The 14137-nt window shown below is 53.8% G+C and overlaps 1 protein-coding gene across 9 annotated transcripts in view; it reads right to left on the bottom strand.

Annotated features, from left to right (window-relative positions):
• The window catches only part of CUX1 (cut like homeobox 1), a 351030-nt gene that overhangs the window by 28746 nt on the left and 308147 nt on the right, over positions 1–14137 (bottom strand). For 6 of the 9 annotated variants that reach the window (XM_078074422.1, XM_078074425.1, XM_078074421.1 and 3 more), the window contains 3 exons: positions 12507–12809; positions 8674–8862; positions 3423–3687 (listed from right to left, as the gene is read on the bottom strand). The exons of the other annotated variants lie outside the window; for them this stretch is intronic. In XM_078074422.1, coding sequence (XP_077930548.1) covers positions 3423–3687; positions 8674–8862; positions 12507–12809 — 757 coding nt within the window. The remainder of the gene's footprint in view (positions 1–3422; positions 3688–8673; positions 8863–12506; positions 12810–14137) is intronic. 9 annotated transcript variants of the gene reach the window in all.

Raw genomic sequence — 14137 nt, 5'->3', positions numbered from 1 at the left:
CCATCCCACTCTGGCTGGGGAGGTGGGAGGCTAGACCAGCAGGCCACAGGTCTACCAGGTACTAACTGAGTCCCAGGGGCAGACTGGCCCAGAACAGAGCACAGGCTTTATGGAACCAGGCCAACCTGGGGTTGAAATCTGGCTTTGTAAACTCTAGCTATACAGCTTGGAAAAAAGGGCCTGAACAGTTTTGAGCTTCAGATTTCTTATCTGAAAAATGTGGAGAATAGCATCTTCCTTGCAGAGATGTTAAGAATAGAATATTAATGTATAATACAGGACACAAAGTGGACCCAGAAAAAAAGGACTATTCAGACCCTCCATCTGCCTTCTGAATGACAGAATCCCTGTTGTTAGGTGCTAAGGCTGAGGTAAAAGGGCTGGGGCGAGGGAAGGGACAACTTCATGCCTGGGGCCTGGCATCCTGGCTGCCACCCTCGGCAGCTCATCCGAGGATCTAATGAGGTGACACATCTGTAATGCTCCTGGCTCAGTGCCTGGCACATACCATATGCTCAACCGACAGGAGACATCATCGTTCTTAGTCTAGATTTGTCTCCACGTCCATGAAAAATATTACCTTCTGATCTAGAAAGATCAGGTCCCAGGAGCAGATCTGGTTTTCAAACAAGTCACACAAGGTTCGCAAGATGCCATGGTATTTAGGGCTTGGAAGAGTTTCTATAGGGTGGATCTGTTCTAGGAGGAGACCCGGTGTCCTGTGCTAGGTAGTCTGTTCTGGCATTCCAGGCCCTAAGATACTTGGTCACCCTAAGATACTTGTATTTCCCTGAGGGTGAAAAGATAAGAGGAAGTAAGATTGTATTTTTTTGATGGGGCTAAAAATTGATCCCCCCTTCCCCATTACTCCCTGTGGGTTCCGGTGGGGCAGGAGAAAAAAAAAAATCTACTTCTCCTGTCTAACTCCCACAGAATGTAAGAAACTCTCTCCTCCCTGAGGAATTCAGTGCATGTGTGCCAGTCCTTACATGAAGCTCTGGAGGGTCTACCAGGCTAAGTTGGTCTCCGTCGGAAGCATTTAGTTGGAAGAGCTAAAGCCATGGAGGGAGCACTCACTCTCTGCTCCGCATTCTGCCTCCTGGGTGACCAAGTGACTTCAATACTTTGGGCTTTATGCCAATTCTGAATGACCTAGTGTTCACTTCTCATCTGACCTATTTTGTGGTTTATAAAATTCTTTTCAGGGGCGCCTGGGTGGCTCAGTCGGTTAAGCATCTGCCTTCGGCTCAGGTCATGATCCCAGGGTCCTGGGATCGAGCCCCGCATCAGGGGAGCAGGGGAGCCTGCTTCTCCCTCTTCCCTGCTTGTGCTCTTTTTCAAATAAAATCTTTAAAAAAAAAAAAAATTCTTTTCAGTTCTTTGTTCAAGACCCTGCACATCTCACACCTCTTCCAGGATATTTTTCCAGATCTCTGCAGCTGAAACAAATCTGCCCTTGGTCCTTCCATTTGTCTTAGCCCAGCCTGCTTTGTTGTGGTTAATTTTGAAAGTAAACATTTACTGAGCATCTACTCTAGATCTGGATCTGAGCTCCTCTGCTAAGTTTTGAGGTTCTATTGCTCCTCCTCTTCTCTTCCCCTTCTCTCTTTACTTTTGTTGCATATGGTTGAATTTGCTCATGCTAAATGCACACATGGGGACTCTCCAGTGAGCGGCTGACCACCTATGATGGGCTGGGCATTCCCATGGTTGTCAGCAAGATGAGTGACAGAAGCTGAGAAACCTGGAGAGCGCTTGCCCTGGCCAGGAGGCAGTGACCGCCATTCAGCTGAGGCCTGTAGGTGAGATCTGGGGAAAAAGGTGACCCCAGCGGGGCCAGAGGAAATGGTTTCTCGAGATGCTTTGTATAATTGGTAGCAATTTTACTCAGATAGTCATCTCGAGTTACCACACTTAAATGGACACAGCCTGCAGAAGACTAGAAAGTACATATTCAAATGCACCTCTCTGTCTAGAAAGTGAAAATGGGATTGCACAACACCTGGCGGGGGGGGGGTGCTCTGGGGAACCTCTGCCCAGGTTCCCATTCATTCTCCTTCATTTCCCTTGACTACTGTTCTTGAAGTTTCCTTCCTTGTAGAGGGAGCTCCATTATCGCACCTGCTAGCCTTGCTCTGCCTCTGGTTTTAGCTCATCTGTAAATTTAGGATGAATAAGCTGGTGGTGCTCAGCTCGTGTACTTTCTTTGCCCTCACAGGGGCCAGCCCACGCATGGGGATGGATAAACTTGCCTGGTTCCAGGGGGTCAGGCAGCAGGGCTGTTTGCTCTCACACTAAGCTACAAATGCGAACTTAGCTTTCATCAGCAGTCAAGGTATTATTTCGGGTCCCATCTAGTATTTTAAAGCCTCCCACTTTGCTCAGCACTGGGGGGTGGGGGTGGGGTTGCCGGGCCACTTGGGACACTGCAGCAGAGCCTAACAGTAAGGCAGGGTCCAGTCGGAGACACAACTCCCTGCGGCCCCCGGCTATCTAGGATATTCTGCTGCCCACAGCTTGTCTGAGGCAAGTAACCAGGAGGGCTCCGCCTGCACTGGCTACGTGTGTGTACTTGTCACCTGGGTAGGACCAGGATCACCTGCCCCAGTTCTGTTGAGCCCTAGAGAAAAGGACGTTCTAATGAGAACGAGCAACTGACGGTCACTTCCAGGGCATTAAAGAAGAAGGCATGCCCATCAGGCCACTGGGACGTCCTGGTTTCTGGCAGAGGAAGTCTGGATTACAGCTATGGTCAACAAGCCATTATGTGTCAGTGGATTTTCATGAGTTCATCCAAACATTTTACTCCAGTCCGCTTCATTCTATGGGAGAGCACTAGGCCCTTCCGCCTCGGTCAGTTACTTAACCCCTTGGAGTGTTAGGTTTTCCACCTGTAAAATGCAGGTACAACTATGTCCCTTATATGACTGTGAAGATCAAGTGGGACGGTGCTGATTAACACGCTTGGCTCGGTGTCTGGAGATCTAGTAGATGCTCAATAAATCTTCATTAACTTGACTCAATTTATTTAACTACAAAACTAATCAAACTCATTTGGAAGATAATGCTGTACAAGACCCCTCGGGTCTCCACGAAGAAACCTTTGCTGCTACGGAGCAACGGATGCCTACAGTTCTCTCTTACTAAGTGATAACTGTCTTCCTGGCCACAGCAGACGTGGAGTGTCTCTAACCACGTGACCCTGCATCTTGGGAGTTAATAACTCCAATGAAACGTAAAAAGCCAACTAACCGGCCAAACACCAAGCTTTTAGCCCCCAGCCGGCCAGGGCCAAGTCCCCAGACCGCCATCCCCGTGCAGTGTTCATGGCCACCGTGTGCGGGACAGACCAGCCGCATCGTGGGGGCTGATGGTGCGCGCTCTCGGAGCCCTGATTTCCTGGGCCGAGAGCCGGACCGTACCTGTAATTGTGGAACCAGTTGATGACGGTGCTGGTTTTCAAGTTGAGCTGGGTGGCGAGTTCTTCGATGGTTTTTGGTGACGGGTATGGCTTTTGCTGATAAGCTCGTTTCAGAGCCTCTTTCTCTTCAGGAGCCAGCACCACTCGGGGTTTCTTTAGCTGGTGCTGGGGCTGGGGGCTGGCGCCCTGGCTGTAGTCAATGCCAACGGAGGGGGGCTCGCAGGGCTGGCTGTCGCTGACTGAGCTGTGCCGCCGCTTCATGTATGCTGAGGGAGGGAGAGAGATCGGACTGAGCTGCAGGCCCCGCTGGGAGATGCGCCCAAGCCCCCGACCCCCCAGCGCGCCACGGAGCCCCGTGGGCTCACAATGACTTTTGTGTAGATCGTGGTAGCTGGCTGTTCTGCCCTGCTCTTCCAAAGAGCATCTCAAAACACTTGGACTAGAACCATTCGGAAACCCAGCACACACTCATCAAGGACCCGCTCTGCTGTACTGCCGGGTCGCCGGCTGTCCCTGCCGAACGGCTTAGTGGGGCATGTAGGGAAGTGTACAGGTGATCCCCGTAGAGCGCAGTGAGGGAGGCAAGCACGGGGCATCGTGGAGGGAGGCACTAAGGGAGCACCTGGGGAGGGGTCAAGGGAGGCTTCCCAGGAGAATCTTGAAGGCCAAGGAGTGATTGACCAGAAAAAATAGGTGATGAGGTAGAAGATGGTAAGAGGCTGTTCCAAAAGGTGGGACAAGTGTGTGCAAAGACCCAGGGGCACGAGACGGCACAGTTCCAGAGTGTGTGTGCGTGCGCACGTACATGCACAAGGGGTGTGGAGGGGGACGCAGGAGCTGGAGAGACAGGCAGGGTCTGGGTAGGCCGGAAGTTTGGACTTGACCTTAGATGCAGTAGGAAGAAATGAAGAGGCTTTAGTTAGGGGACTGGTATGAGCAGCTATACACGTTTTGGAAAGACTGCTCTGGCTGCAGCTGAGGACAGACTGGATGGGAGGACCGGCAGGAGGGCCCTCAGTTAGGAGGTAAGAATGATAAAGATCAGAACTGGGGAGGTGGCGGAGGGGTTGGAGGAAAGCAGAGGGCGTGGAGGTGGTAGGGGCCAGAGCTGACAGGACTGGGGGACAGACTCCTGAGGGACTGAGGAGAGGAGAGTGGAGGAGCCCCCTGGTCTCATGCTGGCAGATGGGGGGGGGCGCTGGTGTCTCTGGGTTGCCCCCATGGAGATGTCCTGGAGGCAGCGGGACTGGTAGGTAGGCAGCTCAGAAGAACGGTCTGGGCTAGAGAGAAGAATTTTGGACCACTGGGACAGAAACTATGGTTGCAGTCTATGCCATCGAGGAGAAAGACCAGGGCTGAGAATGGAACCCTGTGGCACACCCACGGGCAGAGGTAACCCCGGAAAGAAGCAGCTATGAGGGATCCAGAGACGGGAGGAAAACCAGGAGACAACAGTGGGAGCAAAGGGATGAGTGAGGAGAGCCGATCAACAGCATCAGTACTGCAGAGAGTCTGATGAGCCCCCAGGAGGCCCTCTGGCTTTAGCGGTTAGGACAGCACTGGGGACCGCGGTGAACAGGTGCAGTGTCGCTGTGGGAGAAGCCAGGCGGCAGTAGGCAGAGTACTCAACGGGAGGTGAGGAGGTGAAGGCAGTGAGCACGAGTTCTTATGTTAAGACGCCCAAATGTAAAAGAACAGTGAGAGACAGGATGGCTTCTAGAAGGGAAATCCAGGGCTGAGGGCGGATTTAAAGATGAGAGTGAGCTGACAGTGTTTCCACAGCTGAGGGGAGAGAGCTGGTGTACAGGTGAGAGAGAGAATCACTGCAGCTGCCGCGGGAGGCAGGACGGGTGGGGGCGGGGGCTGGAGGTGCAGACAAGCTGCCAGGGACTGAGGTGGGAAAGCTGGGGGCCTGCATTCTCCTGAAGGAGGAGGGAGGCAGGAGCAGAGGTGATCTGAAGTGATGGGGACGGAGTCTTGAGTGGGGTGAAGGGGGGGCAGGGGTGGGGAGAAGAGCAGGGGACCCCGCCGAAGCTGGAGCCCCAAATCTGAGGCAGCTCCAACCCACGTAGAGCTGGGATGCTCAGGTCCCAGAAGCCAAGGAGGATGGGTGGAGAGAGCCAGCGGAGCACTAATCCAGGGCTGGGATTTGCAGGGGGACGGGAATGGGAAGGTGGAGAGAGAGAAGTCCGTCTCGGACGATGGCAGAGCATCCTGGAGTGATGGATCAAGGAGTCTGGGATGTTGGCGGAAGGAGGCAAGGGCACCAGATGGCAAAATGATGGGGCAAAGCACGGGACCCCAACCCTAACCTCTCCAGCAAATGAGTCCTCCACGGTGAGCTTTCTAGTGGGTTAGCTTGGAATATAGTCTGAAAATCCCTTAAAACTTCTTAAAAGGGATGGAAGATGGGACGTAACATTACGTAATTCAAGCAGCAGGTGGGGAGGAAGAGCGGTTGTAGCAGTCAAGCCAACCTCTGTTGAGCGATCCTCCCAGGGACGCCCCGCGAGAGGGACCAGGACCGTCCTGGTGTACAGATGGAGACCGAAGGCCAGGGTCACACAGCTGGTACGTCTGACCTCCGTCTGCTCTGTCCTGCCTGATGGTGGCCAGCGCCCCAGCCCATCACAGGAGAGGACTACGGGTGGTCAGAGGAGCCCACGAGCTAGCCCAGGTGGTGCGTGCATGCGTTGCGTGCGTGCGTCTCGGGGCCGGGGGCTGCGTGAACAGGTTGGTTCAAGGGCCATCTCATAAAGGGACAGAAAACAGAAGGCAGACCAGGGTGGACACAAAATGTTCAGAGGAAAGGAAGAAGGAAGGAGAGCAATAAAACATTCGAGCTAACGGGAGAAACACGCAAAGCTTTCATTCGGGAAGAGAAGGAAGCAGAGAGCACGTGGGATCACCCAGTGCAGTCTACTGGGAGCACGACGGGCTTTCATCTATTTTAAAGGAACCCAACTTATTTTAAAAACTCATTTGCTGAGCAGTCATGTGTGCTGGTTGCTACGCTCGGCATGTTCTTTCTGATGCTCCAACCTGGAGAAGTTCGCATGAGCGGCCTCATTCTACCGAGGCAGAAACTTAGGCCAGGCAGTGGCTTAGCTAACTTGCCATTTTAGGATTATATCTAGGAACACAGTGGAGAAGGCAAATCTTCCCCCAAAGAGAATGAATATGATACAGCCAGTGGCCAGAAAGAACCCAGCCCAGTGTGTCCAGCTGGCCGCTCCCATCGGGCGGACATCACAGGAAGCGCTATGCTCTGGCTCACCCACTGGTGTGTCTGGGGAAGGCTCCTCGAGTGAGCATCCCTGCTAGAGGGAGGGAGAAGACAGTGGGCCCACAGCTGCTTTTAGGGACCTTGGGATGGATGTGAGGAGGGGCCTGGGCCCGGCGGAAACAGTAACTCTTTTGAAACACAAGATGGCGCCCAGAGCCCGTGCTGAAGGAGCGGAGGCCTAGGAAGCCCCCAAAGATCTACTTGTGGGGGCAAGGGTCCTTTTCTAGTGGCCTCCAAGGACAAACACACCAGGGGGTGACAGAACCAGGGCTGTCCCTCTCCTGATGCCTGCAGCCATGGGGGGCTGCTTAGGGGGTGGCCTCGGAGGGCTGGCCGGGGGGGCTCCCAGGGAGCTCAAGGAGGCAGGCACTGCCTTTTGCCAGCGTGCAGAAAGTTTTCACATTGCTTGGGCGGGCACTGATAACCGCTGAAACTCGGTAATGGATATACTGGGTTCATGGTACCGTTCTGCTTTTTGGTTTGAAATTTCCCAAGGTAGAAAGTTAAAAAACTTTTGGGGGTTATGTGGCACCAGGCATCTGTGGCCGCCCAAAGGGCTGTGGACTGTGTCAGGGCCTTGGTCTACACCCCGGAGAGCAGGCCGGAGTCCACCGGAGGGCCCTGCGTGCAGTGGAAGGCCGCTGCGTGGGCCCAGGGGTCCCAGGGTGGCAGGCTCCGGGCACAAGGGAGCACAACACACATCAGAAGCACCGGCTCCAGAGTCGGCCAGCCTGTGATTCTGGATTCCTGCTCCCTCCTTCCTCCTTCTGCCAGTGGTTGATATCAGGCAAGTCTCATAACGCCAGAGCCCCATCTTTCCCGGAGAATGCGCCTACACTGGACAGAGCTGGGCTGGGGGGCACTGTGTGAGGTCTCAGCACAGCACCTGGTGAACAGGAGGCCCGACCCCACGGTGGGCCCACAGCTGCTTTTAGGGACCTTGGGATGGATGTGAGGAGGGGCCTCGGAGGAGACACCAGAGATGCTCACTTCCTCCTGGAGCTCTGGCCCTTGCCCTGGCTGGGTGACAAACGTGCCACCAGGCCGGCCGTGAGCAGCAGGCTCTCTTGGTGAACTCAGAGGATGTAGGCCTGGGCTCCGTACCCAGCCCCTGGCTCAGACACGCCCCGGCCACACGGGCATGTGGTGCCTCGCCTCCACATCTAAGGGATTCCGATTCAGCCACTTCGTGAGCTTACAGCACTGTGCCCTCTGAGGGGAGGACCCATGAGCGAGCAGCCACAGGTAGGAGTGCAAATGAGGGGACAGAGCAGACATTACTTTGCACCACCAAGGTGCCCGAAGAAGGCCGGTCAGCATTCGAGAGGGCTCCAGATGCATACAGAAAGAAGAGCCGCGCTTGGCCCTCAAGGGGGCTGAGTCCTGCAGAGCCCCACAGACCATAAAGTAACAGCGAGAGAGACCTGCTCTGGCAGGAATTTGCTCTTCTGTTTTCCAGGCTGGGTGACCTTAATGAAGGTGCCCAACTTCTCTAAACCCGAGTTTTCCTTATCTACAAATGTGTTTATGAATGATCTCGCCAATAAGATACGGTACGGAGGGCCCCGGCATGTGAAACACGTGCACGAGACGAACTGCCCCACGTACCTGCCAAGACAAAGACAATAAACAAATGGCCCACCACCACCGAGTGCTGTGATGTTCACCTCTTGGTGGCCTTACAAGAAGAAAAAGGGTATAGTGACCTCCAGGGCGACTATAAGGAACCATCCGTGTGCCCCCCCCCCCCACGCCAAAATGTATTTTGGGTTCAGTCTGCTGGGGAGAAAAAGTCACAAATCTTCCCAGTCCTCGTAGGTCCTCGTCAGTTGATGATTGTCAAAAATCCCTTTGCCCTGCTTGACCACAGATCAATGTCTCTCACCAGCTCTGCACACAGGCTTCAAAAGAAACGGCGCATTCGTAGATGAGAAGGCAACTGGCCAGAGTGGGTGGTGGGGCTTACCTTTCTTTTCCATGCGTTTCATGTCCATCAGCTTCTCCACGTTGTTGGGGTCATTCAGCCATAGCTGCATCCGGACAAAGGGCTCCCGTCCCTTCAGACTGAGCTTGTGCCAGGGCTTCGGGCGAGCAAGGAGATCGGAGACGGAGCCTTGGGTGAGCCCTAAGATGGTCTCCCCAAATAAGCGCTGACCTGGTGAGAAAACAGAACCGAGAGAGACATTACGACGGAGACCGAGAGGGATCTGGAAGGACAAGTATGAGCCAACGTTAAAGTCAGACACGGGGTCTGAAGCCCTGGAGTCTGGCCAGCCGGGGGCTGCCTCGGAGCAAGCACTTTCTAGAAGCATTTCTTCAGGGGCGCCCTGGGTGGCTCAGCTGGTTAAGGGGCTGACTCTTGGTTTTGGTTTAGGTTGTGATCTCGAGGTTGTGGGATGGAGCCCCATGTTGGGCTCTGCACTCGGCGCGGAGTCTGCTTGAGAGTCTCTCTCCTCCCTCTCTCTCCTGCTCGCGCATGCTCTCTCTCTAATAAATAAAATCTTTTATTTTTTTTTTTAAAAAGAAGCATTTCTTCAACCAGACTTGTGACAAACTCCACTGATGATGGAGTCAGTATTACTCCTGCATTCTGTGGGCACACGACAACGTTTCTCTCAAAAAAGCCTCCAGGCTTTGGATGTACTGAGGCCTGGATAACACACCTGCAGCGCTTATCAGAGGTGGTTAATCCCTCACCCAAGCTCAGGAGGTTAAGTAGCACACGGGGAGCCCTCTCTTATACAACCTCAAACCGCAGGGCTGTCTGGCTCCTTTCACGATTAGCAAGGTTATCCGGTCTTGCTGAGAAAACAGGCCACTTGACCCAAGGTCACAGCAGGAAAGAGAAGGAGAAAGAGCCCCTCAGCTCTGTTTTTCTGAAAAGCAGGCCATTTCCAATTCTAAAGTCTATTCCCGCAGTCTAAGCTGCCTCTGCTGACTGGAGCTCAAAGGGGATCAAAACCCCTTCCTCGATGCCTTTTCTCTGAGGCCGTGGTGGGCAGCCTGCTCCCCAGGCTGATCAGAGGGAATTCTGCTCTGGAGAGCAGAGCAGCCCCAGGTTGGCCATGTTCGTCAGAGGCTTAAAAAGAAAATGTCTCTTCTCTGAGAGCCATTCAGCTGCAGGTTAAGAGGGGCCGGCACTTTTGAAGGCGCAAATGAGAATCAGGGACAACCTGAGCGACCAGATGGGAGAACATGAATAACAGGACTTATTAGGTGGAAATGGAGACTGGGATCAGACAGGCCAGTGTTTGGTGCCACAAAGTGTAGGGAACATGACCCCCGGGCCCAGAGCAGCTCTGCCCCTCCGTGGCAGGGTGACCGTGGATGACAGACAGGCTCACGCCCTCCATCTGCGAGAAACACCACCAAGGAGTTCGCTATGTTCAGGAAAGTGATAGATGTAATAAACAGCTGGTTACTACTTGCTTGACCCACCTTGTTGGCGGGGGAGAGGAGAGGAAATCATATGAATATTCTTGGAAATTTTTATTACTTCTAGAGGTTTCATAGCAGCGACTCTCAATCGTTTCTGGGTCATGGACCTACTTGAGAACCTGAAGAAAGCTACTGACTCTTACCCAATAAAATGTGCGCACACGTGCACTCTGCTTATGATTTCAAGAGACTGACCCATGAACACGTCAAGAGCTCAAGTCAGAAGTGAAGAGGATGCCTGGGCCTTATAGCTGCATTATTCAGCTATAATTTGGCCCCCTCCGTGCCCATTACTCCACTGAGAGACCCCAGCAGGGGAGGCAGCTTCTTCCCTGGAAAAGCTAAGACCAGCTATAGCAACCACTGAGACTGCTTCTCAGCTCCATGGTGGCGCCACTGGGGAGCTCTTCCGGAAGTTCCTGCTCTGAGAGGAGGAAGTCCTCTCTCTCTCTGGTGTGGAAAGTTTCACCCCTGATTTTGTGCTTCACAGCATTTGAAAATGGGAGTTCTACAGGCCAGTGGGGTTCTACTGTGGTGGCACATGACCATCACCAGCCAGAACTCCAGCAAGGATGGAAATGGGGATGGGAAGGCCAAGGATGAGATTTTAATGTTATGACCTCACAGCTGTGATCTTGCAACTTCTCAGTGGCTTATTTATCTATTTTTAAAAAAGATTTTATTTATTTATTTGAGAGAGAGAGACAGAGTGCACTGAGGCAGAGTGAGAGCGAGAAGCAGACTCCCCGCTGAGTGGGGAGCCCGATGCGGGACTCGATCCCAGGACCCTGAGACCGTGACCTGAGCCCAAGGCAGATGCTTAGCCGACTGAGCCACCCAGGCGCCCCTTCTCAGTGGTTTAAAAGGAGTTTTCTTCAGCTGCTTGCCCATGACTACAGAAACGACACTTCCTATAAGGGAGTGGGCAGCAATAATCTATCGGGCCTGCTTCTCTGGAGTCGTGATAAGACTGTAAGGTAGGGGATGACCTGAGTCTAGGAATCCCTGCGTATTTCAATCATTCATGAACATGCGGGACTTCACGGCCATTTAAAAAAATCAACAGCTAAATTTTTATTTCTTTGAATTAACTTAATTAAAAACATTCTCAGTTGACATTACTTTTTCTCTTGTTCTGTTTTGCGCAAGCAGTGGGACAGAGGACCTTAACCAGGCAAGCTGGCCGCCGAGCCTCCGAGCTGTGAAGTCACCACACACACTTCCCTGGAACTCACTTCACTGCTACTCCCTTCTTTTCCTATTCCCTGGGAAAAACAGACATGCAAGGCCCCTCTGCAAATTCCAGCCACTCTTCGGGGTTGTCGTAACATGTACCGCATAGAACAGTGCTCCTTAATTGACATCTACACTTGGGAAGTAAGGACAGAAGCGTTTGGGGGACTTGGGGCGCCTGGATGGCTTAGTCGGTGAAGCTTCTGACTCTTGATCTCAGCTCAGGTCTTGATCTCAGGGTCGTGAGTTCAAGGCCCACATGAAGTGTTTGGGGAGTGGCTGTTTCCAGTCTCTGGGTGGCCAAGCCTGGAGAACCCCATGTGGTCAGTACTGAACCACAGGAGCACAAAGGTTTAAAATGACCAAATGCTCTAATATTCCTAGCATCACAGCTACTGACTGTGCCACAGAGCCCTCAGGGGAGAGCCGCCTCGGGCGGGGCATGCACGAAGCTAACCGCCTGGGTTTGCGGTGAGCCCTCGAGGGAGGAGTGGCGAACTCAGTTCCGCAGGAGCTCTCTACTGCCTCCCAGTGGAGGGCCTGGGGAAGGGAGCCGGCATCATCAGGCAGGAGGTGGGGACAATAATGGACTATTAGCTGCCGGGCAGGGTGCTACTCAACAGGCCTAAGTCGGGCACTGCTGTCCCAGAGCTACAGGGGAGGCTCCGAGAGTAGCTTGCTCAGGATGACGGACAGAGCAAGAGGAAGAACTGGGATATGAACCCAGTCTGGGGACTCTCCCAACACGCCATGGGATGGGCTGGGCTGACGCTGCTCGGGCCCAGCGCTGGTGCCCTCGAGGACCGGGAGTTCCACCGGGCATGCCCCAGTCAGGCGGTCTCAGCGCCTGGCCTGAGTCCGCTCCAGCTGCATGGGTATCCACTAAGAGGTCCCAGTGGGGGCGCCGTGGTGGGGCGGGGGGGGGGGGGGGCAGGAGCAGGCCGGGACTGACCACCCTCAGGAGCCCTTGTGTTCACAGCCGGAGGGCACTGTATGTTCTTAGAGGTAGCTTATTAATGTTTAAACCCGTTGGCTGGCTCAGCCTGAGTGCCCTCCACCCATCCCTCCAGAAACCCAACAGGAAGCAACCCGGCACCCCCCGACTTGGCAGCCAGGGAGGGAACCTACCGAGATTGTTGTCCGTCAGCACCTCCTTGACTCTCTTGGTGATGCCGTAGGTGTCCAGCTCTGGAGACATGGCTACCAGCTCTTGGATGCTGAGGGCCGAGTGTCCGGAAAGAGGCAGAGGGGTGGTGGGCTGGGAGTCTGAGGCAGGTGGGTCATTGGGCTCTGGTGGTTTGCCATCCTTACTCGTTTCAATGGGGGGACAGGGCTGTTGGACCAGCTCAGTTAAACTCTTGACGGATTCGCTAGAGCTCATCGGTGACTCAGGTGCAGGGCTGCAGCTAGCAGAGGTCTTTGGAGTGCTTTCTGTAATTAAAACACACGACAATCCGGGGCTGAAAATAGCTGTCTTTCACGGCGCACGTCTACTTTCCTTACCTAGGAAGTATCAGTGAAATGCCCGTGCAAGCATACAGCATGGCAGCTATGGTTCTAAGGCTGGGAGAAACCTCTAATGTTCTGTCTTACAGAATAAAACGTAACGGCAACAGAAGAAAAACTCGGGGGTTAAACGAAAGGTTTCTGAAGGCCCAACGTAAGGGCATTCTGTTGAGAAACTGCTGTCCTATGAACCACGGGCTCACGCAGTCGTGATTTCTTCCAATGGGACCCCCTCATTCCCTAATTCAGAAGGACCTTGGCTAACTTATAATTTGCAGATTTATTCTGTCCATAATTTCCAGAACAAAATGAATGGGTGGGTTCTTTTAAATGAGGGCTGCCCACAGGGCGTGGCCACCACGGTTATGAAGACCCTCGAGGAGGAGACGTAAGGTCTCGGCGGCTGGCCCCAGCTGGGGGGCCCAGGACTGAGTCCCGGGACTTCATGTGGGTTCTTGCTGTGACCCCGGAGGGCTCCATAGCACCCAGCTGGAGGGAACCGACAGAAGAGGAGCACCCACTCTGTTCCCCGTCAAACCCTAGGACGCGAGTTTGAAGGCGGAGCTCTGTTTATCTACGCCACCCATGCTGTGGCCACTGCCGGAAGAGATGGGGCCAGGGTAGCAGCCAGGTCTCCATGCTCTCCCTTCTTAAGAAGGGTCTCTGTCCCATCGCAGGTGCCCAGGGGGGAGTGCCACCCCGTGCTCTGTTGGGGAGCGGTCCCTTCTGGTCTCCCTGTCAGCATCACCCGTGAAACCCAGCATCCATTTTGGTTTTGGGATGTCTGGAATAAAGGCTTTGGCCATTTCCTAATTACCAGATACAGAGAGAGGTTGTGTCCGGAAGGAAAGTGCAGAGTGATTTAGCACCGTGGTCCTACCCATGAGGTAAAATCTGCCGATGGCTTGGTGTCTGGTATGGTCTCCCCCGACCCCTCCCCAGCCCCCCCATCAAGCAGGGTACATGGTAAGACCGCATGGCACCATGTGTGAGGGGCCAGGCCAGGTGTCTTCACATGGGTTCTCTGGCCCCAGAGAGATGATATGTCTCAGAAAGCAGGCCACTCATGGAACATCAGCACACACGGGCGCCCCCCTCCCAAAATACTCACTACCTGATGAAACAAAATGTTAACACTGAGTGATGACTGAATTTCAAATGGCCATAGACATGGGGTATCCTTTCCTGGACATATCATATCCAGGATAACAGCCTACTCTGAACTCAAGAAGATGGGAAACGTATTCCGAATA

This window comes from Halichoerus grypus, chromosome 6 (assembly GCF_964656455.1).
Source record: "Halichoerus grypus chromosome 6, mHalGry1.hap1.1, whole genome shotgun sequence".
Lineage (NCBI taxonomy): Eukaryota > Metazoa > Chordata > Mammalia > Carnivora > Phocidae > Halichoerus > Halichoerus grypus.
The sequence above is the reverse complement of the archived record's forward strand: the minus strand, read 5'-3'. Positions and strand labels throughout refer to the sequence as shown.